At 33.9% G+C, this 21,743-nt stretch overlaps 1 protein-coding gene across 2 annotated transcripts in view; it reads right to left on the bottom strand.

The window, feature by feature from the left end:
* Window positions 1-21,743, bottom strand: part of FCHO2 (FCH and mu domain containing endocytic adaptor 2) — a 113,452-nt gene that overhangs the window by 40,142 nt on the left and 51,567 nt on the right. For both annotated transcript variants that reach the window (XM_057541651.1, XM_057541652.1), the window contains exons 9-15: window positions 15,311-15,355; window positions 13,508-13,580; window positions 10,375-10,399; window positions 3,308-3,365; window positions 2,846-3,021; window positions 1,373-1,384; window positions 1,008-1,032 (exon numbers count right to left, since the gene is read on the bottom strand). In XM_057541651.1, coding sequence (XP_057397634.1) covers window positions 1,008-1,032; window positions 1,373-1,384; window positions 2,846-3,021; window positions 3,308-3,365; window positions 10,375-10,399; window positions 13,508-13,580; window positions 15,311-15,355 — 414 coding nt within the window. The remainder of the gene's footprint in view (window positions 1-1,007; window positions 1,033-1,372; window positions 1,385-2,845; window positions 3,022-3,307; window positions 3,366-10,374; window positions 10,400-13,507; window positions 13,581-15,310; window positions 15,356-21,743) is intronic.

The raw sequence follows: 21,743 nt of genomic DNA, 5'->3' as shown, positions 1-21,743 counted from the left end.
GGCTCATTTCAGCTGTTTGTTTTGCCTCATGGTGCTAACTGTGGTGTTTGTCATCTTTTTTTCATTTTGCCCTCATCTTGATAACTCAGTAGCCCCCTTTTATACTCGTTTTCCTCACATCCCCTATCATCAAGCTACTTACCATTTATTTTTTGAAAGTAAAACCCTACTTTTAGTTTGGTATTTATTATGAATTTAATAGGTCTTTTTAATTGTGCTAGAATTTTTAATTACAATTGATGTCATGGTTTTTATTTAGCACTGTGTTCACAAAATTGCATAGCTTTTGTGTGGGCTGCCTCAACTCTATTTTCCCCACAACTCTTGCTATGTTTAATACATGATTCTGCAAATGGTGTTAACACCCCAAAAACATTTTTAGTATAATTTAAGTTACTATACTAAAAATCTTATATTAGAAGTTGCAATTGTGATACGACTTAAAAATAGATCAGGCTAAAACTCATCTTTCTGGGGACTTCCCTGGTGGTCCAGTGGCTAAGACTCTGTGCTCCCAATGCGGGGGGCTCGGGTTCAATCCCTGGTCAGGGAACTAGATCCCACATGCCGCAACTAAGGGTTTGTATGTCACAACTAAAGATCCCGCATGACACAACGAATATCCTGCATGCCGCAACTAAGACCTGGCGCAGCCAAATAAATAAATATATAAATATTTAAAAAACAAGTGCCTTCTGGCTCATGAGGAAGAGTTATGCTAGTTAGTTAAACAGTTTTACGTGCTTGATCAGAAGCTGCTCTTTGGCTTTGTTAATTTCTGAAAAACGTTGTAGCCACGTATTCAAGTTTAAAGCATATCTCAAAACTAAAAGAAATAGTATAGATAAGTCGTCTTCTGTTGCAAAACAAGTATCCTTCTAGTCTGTCATTATGGCTCATGATGAAAAAAGACCATTTCTACAACTACATATGTTAGGCTACAAACTTAGCAAATTCCCTGATAAATTTTAATAGACTTAAATAACCAATTTAAATGTCAAACTTACTAGATGAATTCCGATTCATCTGCACCTAAAATAGAAATGCAAAAACTAAGTACCATTAAACAAGTAATTTAATGTGGTAATAAAATATGATAAAATGTTAATACTGGGAACATAATTTTAAGTTGTTTTTAATATATCTGCTCAATTATAAACTATTTACATAAAAAGATTACAGAAAAAACTTTTTTATAGTCAAAAAATAATGTGTACCTTTAAATCATTCAATAAAGTGTTTTAAAATACTAGTATCTACAGCAACATACTATGACTTGCTAATTTAAAAACACAAATATTTTGAAAATCAATGTTCAAATATACAATTTCTTTTTAAGTCAATAGGTAAAAATATAAAATCTTGCACTTACTGGGCTGTGTCTCTAGCAGTACATGGAAGGAAAAAGAAAAACACAGTGTTTAAAAAAAAGGAAAAAGAAAAACACAGTATTTGCTTTAGAATTTAAAATGTATTTCCTTGCTCTAATAATCCATCTATTCCCTTCTTAATCATGTCTATTGATAAAATCTATATACCTTAAAACACATACACTGTTGGAGGGAAAAACAACTTAAGCTATATAAGCAAACTGGGCAATAAAATATACTCTCAAGACCCCTCTTTTCAAATATTAACAATTAAAAATTTTCTGATTATTATTTATTTTCTGAGTATGAAGTTAACACGTTTACTTTTTTTAAAAAAAATAGAAAAGAGCACAAAGCATCAATTATCTTACTACCCAAAGACAGATGCTCAACATTTTGATATATATATATCCTCCAAGCTTTTATTTACTTACATATATATTTTAAATTAGTTATGCTCTTACACAATAAAAAATTTTTAATGGCTTCACAACTTCCTACTTCAAATATAAACCATAATTTAATCTTGGCATTAATGTTAAATAGTAATGGTAGACTAAAACCTCACTTAAGAAATTTGGTGGAAAAAACTATTCTCAAATTAAACTCTAGAAGTGTATGACTGGGAGAAAAACACTTTTTCTAAACAAATACATAAAGTCTACTTAAAATATGTAATTAAATAAAATACAAAATGGTGAGAACTTTTATTCTCCATTATCAAGAAGAATAGGTTTAATATCAGCTACAATAAGTATGTACAGATAAACTAAACTGACATTCTAAGACATGCTTTTTTCCCATAATTTAACATTTCTAAATTTAAGAGTATGACATCGATAGAAAGATTACGGTGATTTTATTTCTCCCTCAAAAGCTATCAAGTTTAGTATCTCAGAACTGAGGAGTTAACCACTATCACTAAGAATTCTTATTTGTCTTTTCCTATATGAAAAGTATGGAAAAACCATTAATTACAGTGACAGGAAAAAAAAAAAAAGCAAAGATAGAATTTAATTTCACTTGAAATTGATTTTTATGGAATTCCTTTTACATAAAGTTCACCAAAAAAAATGGATGAAAAACTTTAACATTAGATGAGGAAAAGGTTAATACTGTAGTTCACAAAACTCTGCCTGAGACATATAGCACTATTTATAAAATACATCAAATGGCAGAAATAGTGGATTTTCCACATTTTTGTTTAAAACACATTCAAAAGGAAGCAAAACTAAACCAAACTCAAAAATTCATTTGCCTGTATAAAAATTATAAACTGTATACCTCAATAAAGCTGAAAAAATTATAAATATTTCCTCATCCAACATGCTTAACTATTTACTAAGTGATGTTTTAATTTTCATTAGTCCTAAATCTAATCAGATGCAGGTAGATGAGCTTAGAAAAACCAAAAACCAAAAAACCCTCAAAGGCTTCTGTATAATGAGTGCAAACTTGCTTATTTTCTTACTTACAGATATTGCTGGGGAGAGCGTTATATTTCCTATAGATACTTTTAATTCATCCAAGGAAGCCATTGTGTGATGTGAGTTATTCGGATGCATAGGTTTGATTTCTATCCGATACTTCTTTGGTTCTTCATCTTCAGAATCAGAATCACTAGATGAGTAGAAATGGTTCTCTTTGGTATGTGAGTATCAGTTAAAGAATTGAGTTTTTAAATTATCTTAATGCACAACCAGTTTTTCACACATTTATAAAAAGGAACAAAAAAACCCTGAGATAAGATGGACTTTATCAGAAATGTAACTACTAACTTTTATTCATAGCATGTCAAATAAAGCACATTGAGGCACATTTTATTACGATTAATTAAAAATCTGAAGTCTTTATTAAATAATAGATTATTTTGTTTTAACTGTCTACTTATATATGCCAACACAATCCATAAGAATATCCAGATGATGAAAGGATATCATTCTGATTTGCTTCTGGTTTTATACTATAGCCTTCTTCATCCACATCAGGAATGTTCTATGGGGAAAAGAAAAAGAAAAACTTTACTGTAACAATGCCTGCAACTGCAAAAACATTAAAGGTTAGCAAAACAGCCTTAACTATTACCAAGGATAATTTATCAAATATCGTAGATTAACAAAATTATTAAGACTGGGAAATTATGTGTTTTTAGATAATTAGCTTCAAATGACACTCCACGCTTCAGACGTCTGAAAGAGAAAAGCACTGCAAAACAAACAGGATAAACAATGAAAGGAAGAGAACAGGTGTTTGGCTAGGCATGCCAGCAGTTCTGTGAATAACCAAATTTTCACCCAAATCTTCAAAGAAATAAAAGCACAAGATTGTATGCATCCATGGAAGAGAGGTGGTAAAATCAGAGGACTGACAGCTTAAGTAAATGGAAATACATACCAAAAATATAGAACAGGGACTTCCCTGGTGTTGCAATGGTTAAGAATCCGCCTGCCAATGCAGGGGACACGGGTTTGAGCCCTGGTCCAGGAATATCCCACATGCCGCGGAGCAACTAAGCCCGTGCGCCACAACTACTGAGCCTCTGCTCTAGAGCCTGCGTGCCACAACTACTGAGCCCACATGCTGCAACTACTGAAGCCCGTGCGCCTACAGCCTGTGCTCCGCAACAAGAGAAGCCACCACAATGAGAAGCCCGCGCACCGCAATGAAGAGTAGCCCCACTTGCTGCAACTAGAGAAAGCCCACGTGCAGGAACAAAGACCCAACACAGACAAAAATAAATAAATAAATTTTAAAAACATATATATAGAGAGAGAACAAAAAAACAAATAAAAGACTACCAAGAAAATTTAAACTATACTACAATACCATCTCTTTTCCATGAGACTGGCAAAAATTCAAGTTAAAAAATATACTCTGTTGGCAAAGCTGTGAGGAAATGTACTCTTATACTTTGTTGGTATAAATACAAAACAGTACAATTCCTACAGAGGGAAATTTAGCAATATCTAACAAAAAATTTATGTGTTTACCCTTCTACCCAGGAGTTCCTTTTCTAGGAATTTACTCTGAAGATATGCCCCCAAGAATTAAAAAATACATATGCAACGAGGTTATTCACCAGAATTATTTGTAACTCAAAATTATTGGAAAGTACTAAATGTCCAAGCATAGCTGAATAAACTATGGTGCATACACAAAGTGAAGTACTATGCAGCTATTTAAAAAAAAAAATGAGAAAAGTTTCCATGAACTGATATGGAGTGACTTCCAGGAAATACTGCTAACTGAAAAAAGCCAAGTACAAAAGAACATATATAGTATACTACCTTTTAAGTAAGAAAGAAGGGGAAATTTAAAAACCATATAGATATCTGCTATCTTTATGAAAAAAACCCCAAAAAAACAAAAAAACACTGCAAAGATAAATCAGAACACAATAAAGCTGGTTACCTAAGAAGGAAGGGCAGTGGAGCAGAAGGGATACAGAAGGGACACTTCTCTAAAAATGCTTTTGTGGTTAAGTAAGAGAATATAAAATTTATGCTCAAATGGATCAGAAAAAAATATACACACATAAACACATGCACATATGTAGGGAGAATGGAACTGTTAAAGCAAATGTAGTAAAGGTATACAAGTGTTCTTTATACTATTTTATTCTTGTATTTGTTTGTAGGTTACAATATATTTCTAAATAAAAACTTTTTTTAAATGGGGGAAAAAAAGAACTGCCAAGAAATGCCAGGGTGTACCAGTTGGATATAACTGGGCAGCTAGTATCATTCTACTGGTAGAGTTTCCCATTCTTCCTCCAATCACTTGCTAAAGCTCAGCAAGAGAAATATGAAGGATTGCTAACCTGACAGGCACAGCACAAGGTTTACATAGTTATAGTTTCCAAGCTGAATAAACAGTCTAATGTAGCTAGCAGTGAGTTAACAGACTGGGTTAAAGTTCAGAAGTGAAATATCTAATATAGGGTAAAGAGCAGATTCCATAGATAAAAAGATGACAAGTGATGTAGTTATGACCCTAGAAGTAGAGCACTTTCTTTGAGTTCTATATGCTGCTTACTAATATGCAAATAATACTTTAAAATACTTAAAAAATAAAGAAACTGGGGACTTCCCTGGTGGCGCAGTGCTTAAGAATCCGCCTGCCAATACAGGGGACACGGGTTTGAGCCCTGGTCTGCGAAGAGCCCACATGCTGCGGAGCAACTAAGTCCGTGTGCCACAACTACTGAGCCTGCACTCTAGAGCCCACGTGCCACAACTACTGAGCCCATGCTCCTGGAGCCCATGCTCCACAAGAGAAGCCACCTCAGTGAGAAGCCCTCGCACCGCAACGAAGAGTAGCCCCGCTCACCACAACTAGAGAAAGCCCGTGCACAGCAACGAAGACCCAACGCAGCCAAAAATAAATAAATAAATTAATTAAAAGATAAAATAAAATAAAGAAACCATTAGAAATCAGAATAAAAAAAGGTTTTTTTCAAAATACTTTCTTCCTATTCCTGGTACCCTAGAACATACCAGATATTTAATCTCCTAGAGGTTCTTTTTTATTTTGGCCACGCCAAGCAGCATGCAGGATATTAGTTCCCTGACCAGGGATCGAACCCATGCCCCCTGCAGTGGAAGCACAGTGTCTTAACCACTGGACGGTCAGGGAAGTCCCTCTCCTAGAGATTCTATCTGGGATCTGCTACTGACACTATTTTTAAATTTGTTTACAGTACACTATACTATATGATGTACTAATTTAAAATAATACTGAGCTGTTTTCTGTAAGACCAAATAAACTGCTTTTGAATCAACCTCCTGCAGATTACATCTATAAACTCTGATCAAAATAAACATAAACAACTATCTGAAGTTACTGGAGAGTGACCCACAGCGACCATCTAAAAAGATATACAAAGTTATACGCCCAAAAAAACAAAAAAGAAACCTATAAATAAATCAAATTCTAAAAAAGTTTCAAATAACCCACAAAAGGCAGGAAAAATAAAACGATATTCTGAGAGGGAAAGAGAGAGAGAGGAACAAATAGAGAACAAAAAATTAAATGGCAGACTTAAACCCCAACATGTCAATAATTACATTAAATATAAATGGTCTATGTATAACAAAGGACAGATTGGCAGAATGAATTAAAAAAACATGACCTGGCCATATGCTACCCATGAGAAGCTCATTTCAAACATAACAACATAGGCAGGTTGAAAGGAAAATGATAGAAAAAATATACCATGCAAACATTAATTTAAAAAATAAAAAACACAGTGACTACCTTACTATTAGATAAAACAGACTTCAGAAAGAAAGCGGCCAGTGTCGAGAGTGACATTATGCCCACACAAAAACCTGTACACAACTGTTCAACGTAACTTATTTCTAACAGCCAAAAATTGGAAACAACTAAACGTCCCACAATAGGTGAACAAACTTTGGTATACCGACATCATGGAATACTATTCCGCAATAAAAAGGAATGAACTATTCATGTATGCAACAACCTGGAATAATCTCTAGAAAAGGGTGCTGAGTGAAAAAAGCCAATCTCAAAAGGTTGCATACAGTATGATTCCACTTAAATAACATTCCTGAAATGACAAATATATAGAAATGGAGAAAAGATTAGTGGTTGCCAGAGGTGTGTGTGTGTGTGTGGAGGGGGTGGAGAACAGAACAAAAGTGACTGAAAAGGAGCAATCAAAATGAAAGATCCTTCCAGCAATCACAGCCCTAGGTATTTACCCAGTTGATCTGAAAACTTATTTTCGCATAAAAACCTGCACACAAATGTTATTAAGCTGCTTTATTCACAATCACCTAAAAGAAGAAGCAACCAAAACATCCTTCAGTAAGTGAATGGATAAGTAAACTATGATACATCTATACAATGGGATACTCTTCAGGGATAAAAAAGGAATGAACAATCAAGTCATGCAACAATATGAATACATCTTAAATGCCTATTTAATATTCCTGGTAAAGGAATCTAGTCTGAAAAGGCTATATCCTGTATGATCCCATTTATACGACATTCTGGAAAAGGCAAAAATATAGAGGTGATAAACAGATCAGTGACTTCCAGGGATTTGAGCACTGGGAGACGGTTAAACAGGTGAAAGGGAAAAAAAAAAAGATCCTTGGTTAATGGAAATGTTCTATTTTGACTGTATGAGTATCAATATCCTAGTTACGATACTGTACTAAAGTTTTGCAAGATGTTACCATCAAGAGAAATGAGATGAAAGGTACACGGGACTGCTCTGTACTAACTGTAATGTTCTGTAAATTGACAATTATTTCAAAATAAAATGCTTTTTTGGTGTGCGTTTTAAAAAAAAAAAAAAAAGCAATGATTCTCACTGTACCAGGATTTCAATGCTAGAACTATTCATGATATTAATAAAAACTTACACATTACCTGTTTACATCTTTGTCCATTCAATCCATGGTTTCTATATTAGGGCCCCATACTGCTGGAGCAAAGCATTAAGTCAAAAGCAGTACAAGAAGAAGAAAAGAGCATGTAACTTCAGCCAACAATCTTAAAGGCAGTTTTGGTGGATAGTGGTGGTAGTAACTTTAACAAAATATTGGGATAGAGCTTGCAAGTCAATGGTATGTTTCTCAATCTCAGTTTGGAGAGAGGAAATTGGTTAAAACTGAGAGAGCGATTTACACTTCCTTGGTCAACTTTCAAAAGATGTAGTCGCTCAAAATAATTTTTTTTTAATTACATACATAGACCTTTTTAAAAAGGAACAGAAAATGATGGATAATTTCCCTACCAGAGTAGCCTATTGATGTTTAAGTAATAGTAAGACTAGCCATAAATAGGTCATAAATAAAAGGAAACAAAAAATGAAAGCCTCCTTTCCCTGCTGACCACCACTGTAATCCTTCTCCTCAAAGGTAACCACAATTCAGTGCCTTGTAACTCATTCTTTTTAAAAAAGAGAATACATATAATAGACACACATTTATTTATTTTCAAAAACAATTACTTAAAAGATCACACTTGCTTTTATTTAGTAAGTTCTTCCCATTTCAACAGACACGAGCAACCTAGATCTGTAACATCTGACTATTTCTTCATCAAGTGAATGTTTAATAATTTAACCAATCCCCATTTTAATGGATGCTTTAGTGTTTCCAATTTTTTGCTAACATAGACAATGTTGAAATAAACATCTACCCCATCCACCTTTTCTCCCTCCCCCTCTATGTAAGCATATATCTTGATCAAGCATATACACACACACACACACACACAAAGTTTGTGAATACAGCAGAAACAGTAAAGCCTTAGCAGCAGGATTGCAGAGTCAAAAAGAATATACATTTCTTATTTGGGGAGATACTGCCAAACTATCCACAAGACAGATTATACCAATTTACATTCCTACCAACAGTATGAGTGTATCAAAACTTTTGCCAATATGATAGGTGAATATAGTAATTTCATTCTAATTTGCATCAGAATTAGGCTACTATTTTGGACAACATTTATGATTATTCACTACAACCTTTTATTTCTTCTTATGAAAATTGCCTGTTTTTATCCTAATGCCCTTTTCCTACTGGGACGCTTGCTTACCTTTTAAACTTATCTGTATCAAAACTTTACAAAGGAAAATAATTAGTCCCTTGTTAAACATCTTGCAAATACACTCTGCCCAACTATCTTTAGTGATTCAACTCCTTCTATGGTGTATTTTTTCTAATTCTGTAAGTTTTTCATTTCTATACAGTCAAATTTATCAATCATTTCTTATATGGTAGTAGAATTTCGTGTCCTCTTTAAAAGTCCTTTTCTAATTCCAGATAAGTACTGGCTGAAGTTCAAAATTGTTTAATATTGATCATTATAGAACAGTATCAATTAACTGAGAAAATTTAAAATATTTTATTTAAAGGGGTGCATATAAAACATGAAGTATTAAAATTTTTATTCAATGTTGCAATCAAATAAATGCTATAAATAATTCAGAAATAAAATGCATGATGAACACTAAAGTAAATGCCAAACACATCTGCCGACTTTTTCATTAATTAGTAAACCAAGGGTATCAAAACATGCAAGTGGTAAGGTAAATGTTACAACTCCAAAAACACTGATGATTTTAAGCCTAGAGCTCATCAGAAGTCTATTTCCTTATTTTCACTATAAATTTATTAATGAATAGTAATTTTCTTACTTTAAAGCTGAAATATGAAAAAAAATACTAGTTTTATCTTAATTAACATAAAATACAATGTTTTACAAAATACGTAGTTCTTTATTTTGGTACCCCAATATGCTGTAAAAGACCGTAATGTTTTGGAGCCAAAAGAAACAATAGTCACACAAGCAAGAACAATAAAAGAGACAGCCTGACTCTACTACACTTACCAACATGATCAGTGTCTAATGACCAATCTGTAAAACGTTTCTGTCTACACAATACTTCCATCATTTGGTAAATCTACTCTCTCACTGTAACCACAGGGAGCTCCATTTGATGTCTTCTTTAATTATATATGAAGAAATATATTTAAACAAGAAATATAAACACACTTTCTTTAAAACAAAACAAAATAAAAAGCACAGAAAAGTACTAACCATGGTTGTTGCTACTTTTTCTAAAATGACAGTCTCCTAAACAAACCTTAAACACATGAACAGTTATAGTAGTATTTTAATAGATCTAAGAATTCAATTAGTAAGAGCACATTTTAAAATAAAGTAGGCAGGTTTGAAATCTGACATATTTCCCAAGAAAAAGCAATATGCTATGGCTCCACTCCAATTTTAAAAGTAAAACGTCCACTTTTCAAAAGTAGTTAGAAATACCTTCTATTTAATAGGAAAGCATCTGGCAATGTAAAGCCAAAAATACATTTGTAAAATAATTTTAATAGTGAATTTCTAATAACATGGTTAGTATTCTTCTTGGAAAGATCTGTAAACAAATTCAACCCAAATATGCTGGGTATTTCCTAATGAAAATAGCTAAATTGTTTATACCAAAGTAAAATCTACTTACAAGTGAATCTGCATCAGGGCATTCCCTATTAAAACAAACAAAATATCAGACATATTCAACTATTAGAACTATCTGGTAAGTATATTATATCGAAAGTGTTTGCCTTGGTATGTAAACATAACTTTCATTTAAACTCTATAAAAATATTTAGAGAAATCAAATCATGAATATTAAAATATACCAAATGATGTTAAAATTCAAACAAAGACATTCCCCTATACTGATACTGCAAGACAAAATAAAACAAACAGCTTATAAATATTTGTAAAACTACTTTCGAAAATACTTCTTTTCCATGAATATACACGTGTCATGTCAAGGAAGCTGTCAGTCCTACAACGATTTCTAGTGGCTTTTAAGCCTTCAGGTATAGAAAGTCAAAAAAAAATTTTAACGTATTTCCTTTGAGGTACTTTCCATAAGCTAGCATATACAGAAGTGAAACCACTTTTTTCCAAATATGTTAGGTGAGTAGCTAGACTTCCAGCTGGAACAGTTTCTAGTCTAATGTAATATGCAGTTGAGCACTGACATTTTATCATTTAACTGATAAGCAAATACAAATTTGGACATAATCTATTAAAAACTATTATTTTAAATGTAAAACTAAAACATAAAGAAGACCAAACTTCTCAACTAACCAAATAAAGCCCTAGATATATAAAATTAAAGGCATTGAAGCCATGAGGAATAAGCTTAGAAGAATATATATGTATACATTCTAAAACAAGTTCACAAACAAAAATTAGAGAGCATATTTAAAAGGCATTGGACTAGGTATACTCTTTGGCTTGAGACAGTTATTGCATATAGTATCAGATTCTGCCACTTTAATAACAGTCTGAAAACACACATATTAGGTACACCTTAAGAGCCAAATGAACAAAATAAAAAATACTGAGTTAATATATAAGATAAACAGGTAATCTGTATCAATCCAAAGACTAAGCACAAACCAGGAAAATATATAAACTGAAGAACTTTGTTAAATATAGGATGGAATAGACAGAAGAGATGAAAAAAGAGGGAGATGACTATTCTTCCCTTAATTCAAATGGGAGCACCAGGGTAAATGCAAACCCCACGTGTCTTTATATCTACTTAAAATTGCAAATTTTGAAAAAGAGCTTCCTTATAAGGAATATTATATCAAAAAACCTATGCATACTCTGAGGAAATGATCCAGAAAAGCTACTGTAATAATATTCAATCCCTGTACAGAATCAAATCAATTAAGATGTTTGAACATTTCTTTCTTCTTTTTTTTAAAAGATAAAGTTTAAATATAAAAGTAAGTATAAGAGTTCCAAACCATTTATTCTCTGGCTTTAAGCCAGAACTCTCCATTCTTTGTGGTAAAGCACTCATCTGTTTGCCTTCACAGTGCGCAGTATGAGACCTGCAGATGAAGCCCCAGGAAGACCAAGCTCTGAGCAGGACCCCTTGTCCACAATTGCTGGCATTTCAAAAACCTTCAGGCTATGAGAAGAAGCATGCCTAGAGCCTCCAGCATTTCAAGCAAAGTGAATTCTAACATTTTTCCTGCCAGGGAGTGTTGAAAGAAGGTAATAATGATGCAGTGATTTAGGCATTAGTTTTCTGACCTAGTATTCTTATTGGTTAAAATATTCCAATATCCAAGTGCCCTAATGATCATACTGGGAAATTACTGATCATGAAAAACTATTTTAAAAACATGGAATATACAAAAATATTATAAGCTCCCTAAATGAACAGCTGTGAAAACCATCAATTATAAAAACATCTTAACTCTTTACAATGTAGCCACTAACAGATAAACTGGCTACATTTAAAAAATTTACTTACAAATCAATTGTTTAGACTTCAATTTCCAGTGTTATAAAAGAGATTAGGTTTCATTCCCTTAGCAAAATACCCCCTTCATAATGCTCAAAAAAGACATCTGCAGAAGAGACAGTAGCTATAGGCATAAATCACTTTGCAAATAGTCTTAATTTGTTAAACCAAGTATCAATACAACTAGGGAGGAGGAAAGAAACAGACAGAAACAGACATTCAGAATGGCAGAAACTCCGAGAAACTCAGATGATAAGCGTATAACCAGGGAGGAGGCAAGACCACCCAAAGCACAAATTTTTGTTCTCTTATATTGAAAATATGAATGGCCATCAAAATATTAAACCTCATGAGAGTTCTGCTGATTATGCTAGAGAAGTAGGGACTTGAAACAAATTTTCAGTCAATGTTACTGGGTCAACAAATCACTCAAGACTTTTGATTAGTGTCTCTTCAGTCTAAATGGGTTGAATAATTAAGCAAAGAAAAGTTCCTTTATTTCCAATTTGTCTCCAGTTAATCAGAGTTCAATGATTCTCAACCCCAGGTGTATATTAAGAATCACACAGGCTGCTTAGAACAAAACAAAAACTATGCTGGGGCCTCACGTCCCAAGAATCTGATTTAATTGGTCTGAAGCGGGGCCTGGCATAGATATATTTAATTTCTCAGGTAGTTCTAATGTGTTGCCAAGGAAGAAAACTTGACTTAGCTAATACTAGTTTAATTTCTTATATGCTAATTATATTTCTTTGTATACCAATTTATTTTTTTAAAAAGGTAAATGACATTTATACTCCATCTTCCACCTAAAAATGATGAATTAGTATAAATGTTTAAAATATGTTAGGGCTTTTCTCTCCCCCATTTAACATTTTCCATTTATGTACACATATATCACTAAGTTCCTTTATGGTTAGAGTTGCCTTGAAAGATTTTGATCAAATTGCTGACCACGGTGTTTTTCTTAGGTTATTAAGACTCAGAACAATTTTTAGTTCTCTCTGTACTTTTGTTTAATTTTTAAAAATATGCATGTATCATTTTATAAAATAAGAGTATCTTTAAAGTTTCAATTTCAAAATGCTAAAGCTTTCATCTTGAAATTTTAAAATAATAAGGAAAGTTAACACTTTTAACTAAAACTAGAGGAGCTGGCAAATGTTCTTAGAAAAGTTTGTATTTTTCACATCTTAGCCATATGTACTTTGGGTTATTTCCAAAAGAATTTTTTCTTTTCATATTCATAACAATAGTCTTATTCTTAATTATTTATAACCATAGAAAGGATTTTGACAATATTTAATATACTTACACAGACTCTGCATCCTTTTCCTTTTTAATTATTCCTGGTAAACCGAAAGTCTTTCTTTTCCTTGGTTTTATACCTTAAAATAAATGTATATTGTTATAGAAACATAACTGTTCCTGATAAATATATTAAACTTATGAATGCATCTTGTATCTTGACACACAATTTGCTCATAACTGTTGATACTAAATTTGGATTAAAGAAATGAAAGTATCAACTGCTAAACCCTAATATTTAAATCAGTCATAGTCTGTTTAAATTTTTCTTATGTTGATATAATATAGCCTTTTATTCACCAAAAGGTTATACATAGAACATTCACTTGATCAGTGAAATTCTCTCTTCCCCTAAATCACCTCAGGCAAAATAAGCATTTGCAGATATCTTAAGACTTCAAAGAAAGTACATTATTCACTATATTAGATTTTGTTATAAATGCAGGTCAAATCATGTTCCCGGTATAAAGGGTCACAAAATATAAATGTGTTGTTTTAAATGAAAAGTTGACAACAGATCCATTAACAGTATGACATGGGAAACTTATAATACGGCATTCTTTTGTCCATATGTTATCTCTAATACAAATAATGTTATAAATGGATCCAACCATAAATGAGGAACAAATACCATCTCTATTTTGCCAAATATGGCAGTTCTTCCTCTTCTTCTTGCATGACAAATTATTTTTTAAACGTCACTCAATCAATGACAAATTATTTTTTAAATGTCAGTCAATGCTATCAATCGTTAACAGAATTCAGCACTTAAAGCTTAGCTACTTAACTCTTTGAGAACTAGAGTACACCTAAGCTAACTTCTCACCTTATACATGAGGAAACTCAGAGTATTATTTTTGTTTTTTTAACTCAGTGTTATACAACTAGTTAACACTACAGCCAGGATTATAATCCAGGTGTCTTAGAATAATGTACTTGCTTTCATGCAAAACTAACTCCCTGAACCATTTATTTTTATAGCATGTTATAATATTCTAAAAATAAATACATTTTTATTCTCACAGAGTAGGTATTATTTATTATAAACATTTTTAAAGAACTTTTAAAATTCTTTTAAACTTCTGAAGAACTTTTAAAGTTTAAGTACAGAGAACTTAAGTACTGCTTAGTCAAACAGCTGGTAACTATAAAAAGTCTAGGCCCCAGAGCTCGTTGACTGCTCAATTAATAACCTTACACACAACAGCAAACCAATTCTCCATATTCTCACAAAGGTCTTGGAAAAAAAGAGAAGACTGCTTTCAAATTATTTCTAGCAGCTCACAAAGTGAGATTATAAAACATGACAAAAATTGCAGACATCTCTTGGGTTTCATACTATGAAAAACATCAATTTAAATAGAAAGGGTTGTGGATCCTTTCTCCAAGTCAAATCATCACCTATTTTGAATGACAGTAACATTAGCATTAATACATAACCTTATTAATTACTGAAATGTTACCCATTGCAGAATAAGCAGTATACATCAATATGTAGTGATGAGTTTCATATTTATGACATTAGAATGTTTAAAGATGGATATCAGTGGAGAAAACAATCTCAATGTATATCTGAAAACAAATACATGTTATATTTAATCTTTTAAAAAATCTACATTCTAACACACTAATATTCCTTTGGGCAAACCTACTGTTTATTAAGTAAACATTAATATCTGCAGGCCTTCAAACTACATTCACATTTTTTACATCACTCCATAGACATGCTAACACCAATGAATAGCAGCCCCTCTATTCAGTAAACAGAAGCTATTAGCTAGCTGCCACACATTACAACTAGTCAACTTACCTTCAACTGCACTAGCAGGGTCACATTCTTCAAATTCAATAAGGCCTAAAAAGAAAAAAACATGAACTAGTACTGGTTTAAAAAAAAAAAAAAGCTGGTAGAAAACAATCACATCAGATCCCATTACATCTTTTTAATTGTTCTGAAACGTGTTCCAGTGTTACCTGATAGTGTTAATTAAAATATCAGCAATAATTTAAATATCAAATAAGCCTAACACTGAAAAAAACTGAGACTAGCCTATATCATGACCACAATTTACTGACAACCCTTTATATATGATACCACAGAACTGGAGACACAGAGATCTAACATGTAGTTTCTGTTTTCAATAAATATCAGACTAAAAATTTATGTTCCACTAAATGGTCACTTTAGCCCTGCCTTATTAATGGTAACCGGTACAACCTGCTACATCAAGAAATTTTAAAATAGAGCCTGAAGTAAAGAGTGGATAATAGGGACTTCCCTGGTGGTGCAGTGGTTAAGAATCCACCTGCCAATGCAGGGGACACGGGTTTGAGCCCTGGTCTGGGAAGATCCCACATGCCACGGAGCAACTAAGGCCGTGCGCCACAACTACTGAGCCTGTGCTCTAGAGCCCGCGAGCCACAACTACTGAAGCCCGCGTGCCTAGAGCCCGTGCTCCGCAGCAAGAGAAGCCACCACAATGACAAGCCCGTGCACGGCAACGAAGAGTAGCCCCCAATCGCCACAACTAGAGAAAATCCGTGCACAGCTACGAAGACCCAACGCAGCCAAAAATAATAAATAAATAAATAAATTTATTTAAAAAAAAATAAGAGTGGATAATAGAGGATATCACTACTGGTCCTTCTGAGATGTTAAGCTTAACTATAACTATGTGCAAATTCATGATCAGAGTTCTCATTGATCATTCCATTATGAAAGAAAACCACTAATGAACAAGAAAAATTTCTCTATTAAGTAGGAGCATTGAAAATATTGGCTAAAACGTCCTGCTTCTTACCCCCAAATCAAAGATTTACTTCCTCAGTTCCAGTTTTTATTCAAAAAGAGTAGATTAACATTTAGTGATAAACAGAATAAAACAGTCATAAATGTGAGTTGATAAACAAGGTCTTAATTAACTGGCAATACCTTCCCTACTGGGGCATTCTTATGACATATATCATATGACTAAAAAAAAAAAAAAAAAAATACACTCACTACTTCCATCCAAAAAATTCTTAGAGTCAGAAAACAGTCCAATTAAAATTTCAAGGACTTCAAGTCCACTCTGTAAATCTGCAAGCTAAGAATTCATTAAATGAAAGGGTAATGAGCTTGTTCTTAGAATCCTTTAAAGGCCTACATTAACAGTTTACAAAGAGATGAGAACTGAAAGATCAATAAAGATAAAGAATTTTAGTAGTATGTGCATCTGAAACAGCAACTTTTTGCTTGGTGTAAGAATTATGAAGAATGAAAAATCTCTACCTAAATTACCAACAGCTTATTATGTGTTATTAGTTTTATCACTTATTAATAAAGCTTGAGAGAATATAACCACCCATCAAAAAAATATATAGTATATATTAAGATCCTTGGATGTCATCACATATATGAAAATAGTAAAGGCATCCATTAACTCTATAAACATCAGTCCCTTCAAACAAAATTCTACATTTTTTCCTCACAAAACATCTTTCTTATACCAGATATCTTGATCACTTTTCTCTTTATCTTTTAAAAACATCCTCTTAAAATCCATTTGAAATAGAAAAATATCCAATAAAAATAAGCTATTCAAAATGACGTTTTTGAAATATAAGATGCCAAATCCTTTCAAATTGTAAAATATATATTAAAAAATTTTAACTGAGTTCCATCCACACATAAGCTTTTCTATTAAAAATAGAAACACCAACAGTTTCTAGAATAATAAAACTAAATATATACTCTTAAAAAAACCATTAAATCATGCATGAAAAAGATTTTGTTTTTCAAATGGCATACGCTCCACATGCTGCTTCACATGGCAAAGCTTTGCGTGCCTGGCTCAGTGCCAGCTGACAGCTCAGCTGGATATCAATGCACATTCTGACCCCCCTTGTAGCATGTCACTTCTGAACTGTTTCACAAGTAGAAAGTTTATTCACCATCTCCCCCAAATGCAGTCCACTGCCCATCATTCTGCTATTTAATCATAAGACAAGTTACTTTTTTTGACAGTACCAAAGCCAGAGTGAGAGTCAGAAAGAATAGTTTGCTACAACTGGAATTTCAGCTGTTTTAGGCTCAATTAATTCTGTTGTCAAAATAAATAAGTGCTCTTAGTGCTTAGATTTTATGCTGGGCTGCAAGGGCAATTTAGTTTGTATAAAAGCAAATAAGACCATTTTGGCTCTGTCTCCTGATGCTCTTTTATACATTATCTAAAAATGCCATCATGAGTTCAATTAAAAGCAGAAGAAATTAAAAGCAGACCTCAAGAGGGCAACGATCCAAAGCAAGACAATTCTTACAGATGATGCTTTAATCATATGTAGGAATAAATTATTGCTAGCAAAAGAAAAAGAAAAAGTCAATAACCTAAACAATTCATCCAAACCTAATTTGGATCAAAACTTTTAAGGAATGTTACAGAAGGAAAGAATTTATTTAACAGTAATCTTTAATCACTACGTGTATTTCGTGGAATGAGGTAGAGTATTAAAAAATGTTAAATATTTAATTAATAGTTTCCATTGTTTTGGAATCAATTCCAAATCTCAGGTCATCAATTAAATCTGCAACTTTGTCTAGCTATAAACTGGCCTCAGAACTCAAATAAGAAGTCTGGGCTACCCAAATCAAGTATATTTCCACATATACCCAACTAAAACCACAGAACACCGGTTCTAATTAAAAGCCAAAGTAAAACATACAAACATGGCCAGATCCCAAAGTCTAACAAAAAGTGATGATAATGGGGGAGGGGAGGGGGAGAGAGGAGGGAGAGGAAGGGACAAAGGGAAAGAGGGTTGGGGGAGGGTGACTCAAACAATGGGAGTCAGTGACATTTTCAAGCTTGCTCCTGGGCCTATGGAACACAACACAGGCACATTCCTAGGTACCGGGGATGATGAACTGGGCAAGATAACATGAAAAAAACATCAAAGTCTAACTTGTGGTGGTGTGCAAAGGGCACGGAAGCTCAAGGCCTGGTTTTGCCACTTGCTTTTTGGCTGATTACCTTGGACTAGTTACTTACCCTTTTGAACCTAGGTCTTATCATTTTTATGAATGATATGGAGGGGTGATAATAATACCTTTGTTATATTTGCTTTCTCTTTTTCCCTCTACACATACTCATCGTGTAGTTTTTTTTTTTCACTTGTTAAATCATTTGAAAGTAAGTTGCAACATCAATGCTACTTCATTTCAGGAGTATTTATTTTAATAGCAGGCTTGTAACAATTTCCTCAATCCAGTGGTTCCAAATCCCAAGTCCTAGCTGAATCTTCTAGAGCAATGCTTCCTGTATCATTAACATTAATGATAACATTCATTAATAACATTAATGAAACACCAGGAGGGCTTGTTAAATCACAAATTGTTGGGCCCCACCTGCATGGTGTCCTATACAGAAGGTCTAGGTTGGTGCTCAGGAATTTGCATTTTAAACAAACTCCCAGGTGATGCGGATGGTCCTAGGATCACACTTTGAGAAATACAGTCCTAGGATTCCCTGGGTCCACTGCCAGATATTCAGTAAGTCTAGACAGTGCTTCTCCAATTTTACCGCACATACAAACTGCCTAGGGATCTCACTGAAGTGCAGCTTCTAATTCAGTAGGTCTGGGGTAGGGCTTGAGAGTCTACATTTATAACAAGCATCCAGTGATGTAATGCTACAGGTTCTCAACAATGGCTGCATGTTAGAATCAGACGAGTTTTAAAATATAGTGATACCAAGGACCCACCCTACACCAATGATATCAAAATTTCTGGGATAGTGCACTGGCTGTTTGTTTTTTAATTTTTATTATTTTTTTATAAAGCATTTTTTAAATTTATTTATTTATTTATTTTTGGCTGCGTTGGGTCTTCATTGCTGTGCGTGGGCTTTCTCTAGTTGCAGTGAGCGTGGGCTACTCCTCACTGCGATGCGCGGGCTTTCTCACTGCGGTGGCTTCGCTTGTTGCGGAGCACGGGCTCTAGGCACACGGGCTTCAGTAGTTGTGGCACATGGCCTCAGCAGTTGTGGCTTGCGGGCTCTAGAGCGCAGGCTCAGTAGTTGTGGCACACGGGCTGTTGCTCCGTGGCATGTGGGATCTTCCCAGACCAGGGCTCGAACACGTGTCCCCTGCTTTGGCAGGCGGATTCTTAACCACTGTGCCACCAGGGAAGTCCCTGTTCGTTTTTTTAAAAAAGAGAAATTAAGAGGAAAGGGAAAATATTTTCAACAAATGATTCTCACAGGTACCCAAGGCTTGAGAAGCAGTGATGAGGCAAACTTAGGAACCACGGTCTTAAATCAAAGGAATGGGTTTTTAACCATGGAATTTCAGTCACTGTAAAACCTAAATTTTCATCTAGTTCTCCAAACACAGCATCTTGGCAGTGAAATATAATCTCCTCCTACATCCAAAATCTGACACTGCCTCCATACCCCCAGACTGAGTCATGTTTTCACTTTCTGTGATCCTGATGAAACCTTTAAGGCTTATACTCTGCTCACTATAATCTCTTTTCTCTGGGAACTTCCCCCTCTTCACAAGTGGTACAGAAGCCATGACCTAGGTTACCCCAGTCCAAGATTACCTAGACCAGATTCTTTCTGGTCTAGAAAAGGGATAAAAACCTGGGTTAATTCTGAGCTGTGGCTACAATTAAGGAACAAGTGAAAATACCTAGAAATTACTAGGAGTTCACCTTACATCATGTACCTGGAGAAGCAAAGAAAGCTATTCTGCAAAGAAAAAAAATAAAGCAGTAAAATGCAGAGACTCAATAAAGGAAAAATGATACCTAGTGTTCCTACTGGTTTGGGTTTCCTTCTGCAGCCTGGCTATATTCCTGATTTTGAATCCTTGGGATACCTCAGTTTCTTTCCCATAAACTTCCTTTTAAGTTCAGATTGATTTAACTTCTTTTACATACTGCAAAAAACTAAATCTCTGTCCTAATTCTTATGCATATGTAAAAACTGTAATCAGCTTACTTTTTTACTTCTATTTTTTTGTCTGTTTATACTTCAAATTAATGAACTAAGCTTTCCTTAAAGCCTGCTCAAAACAGTTTAATCTTTACTTCACAATTCAGGATTCTTATTATGACGATCAGTTACTGTGCTGTGATACGACTGCAGATGTAGTTAGTGCAGGATATCAGATTAAATGATTTCTGAATCCAAGAAGAACAGCAGAATCAACTTTTGAAAAAGGATTACGCATTGTTATGAGCTACACAATTCTAACGTATTATGACATACCTGCTACTATACTACACAAGAAGTACATTCCCTAACAGTCAGGCAAAGGTCTTCTGTAAAAAGTCAAGATGGTAAATATTTTAGACATTGTGGGTCATAAAGTCTGTCGCAACTAGTGACCTCTGCTGTTGTAGTGTGAAAGCAGTCACAGACAGTACATAAACAAGTGTGACTGTGTTCAAAAAAACTTTCATGGACACGGATATCTGAATTTTATAATTTTATGTATCACAAGATACTGTCCCGTCCCCCACCCCCCAGCCCCCTGCCAATCATTCTTTGCTGTAGGCCTCAAAAAAGAGGCAAAGCTAAATGTGGCTCAGTGGCCACAGTCTGCAGACTCCTGCTCTAAAAGATAATCACTATCAGGAGGCATATGCATCCCACAGGGCAGAGTTCTATGCCTCTGTCCTAGGTGGTTAGGACACAATAGGTGAAGGTGTACTCCTTCATAAGGTGAAGCTTCTCTGTGTTACTTTCTTTGGGAGTTCTCCTCTTTTACTCTCTTATTTGTGCTAATCTACATTATCCTCTTCACTAATCATCATCCATTCCTCTTTTCTCTTTCTCTGGTCATCCCCACTTGCTATCAAATAGAAAAACCAAGTAATCACAAAATATCTGGCGTGGTTTGTGGGTCTTTGGTCTTCTTGGCTATTTTAAATTTTGCTTTCTACGAAAGGGTTTCTACTTCTCTGAATTAAAAAAAAAAAAAAAAACTTTCATAGAGGGAGTGGAAGGAGGTTCCATTTATAGGTTTGGCATTACTCTTAATCCTTGAGGGGTCTGGAAAGATGATCACTAGTTTTTTTTGTTTTTTTTTTTTAATCTATATACTTGCACCCTATACTTTATTTTTTTTCTTTTATTTCCCATTTTTATTGAGATGTAATTGACATAGAGCTCTGTATAAGTCTGTTATACCACATAATGACCTGACATACGTATACTGTGAAATGACTGCCTCAATAAATTTAGTTAACATTCATCTCC

The sequence above is a fragment of the Balaenoptera acutorostrata genome, chromosome 2 (genome assembly GCF_949987535.1).
Source record: "Balaenoptera acutorostrata chromosome 2, mBalAcu1.1, whole genome shotgun sequence".
NCBI lineage: Eukaryota > Metazoa > Chordata > Mammalia > Artiodactyla > Balaenopteridae > Balaenoptera > Balaenoptera acutorostrata.
This window is presented reverse-complemented; position numbering and strand designations above follow the sequence as displayed.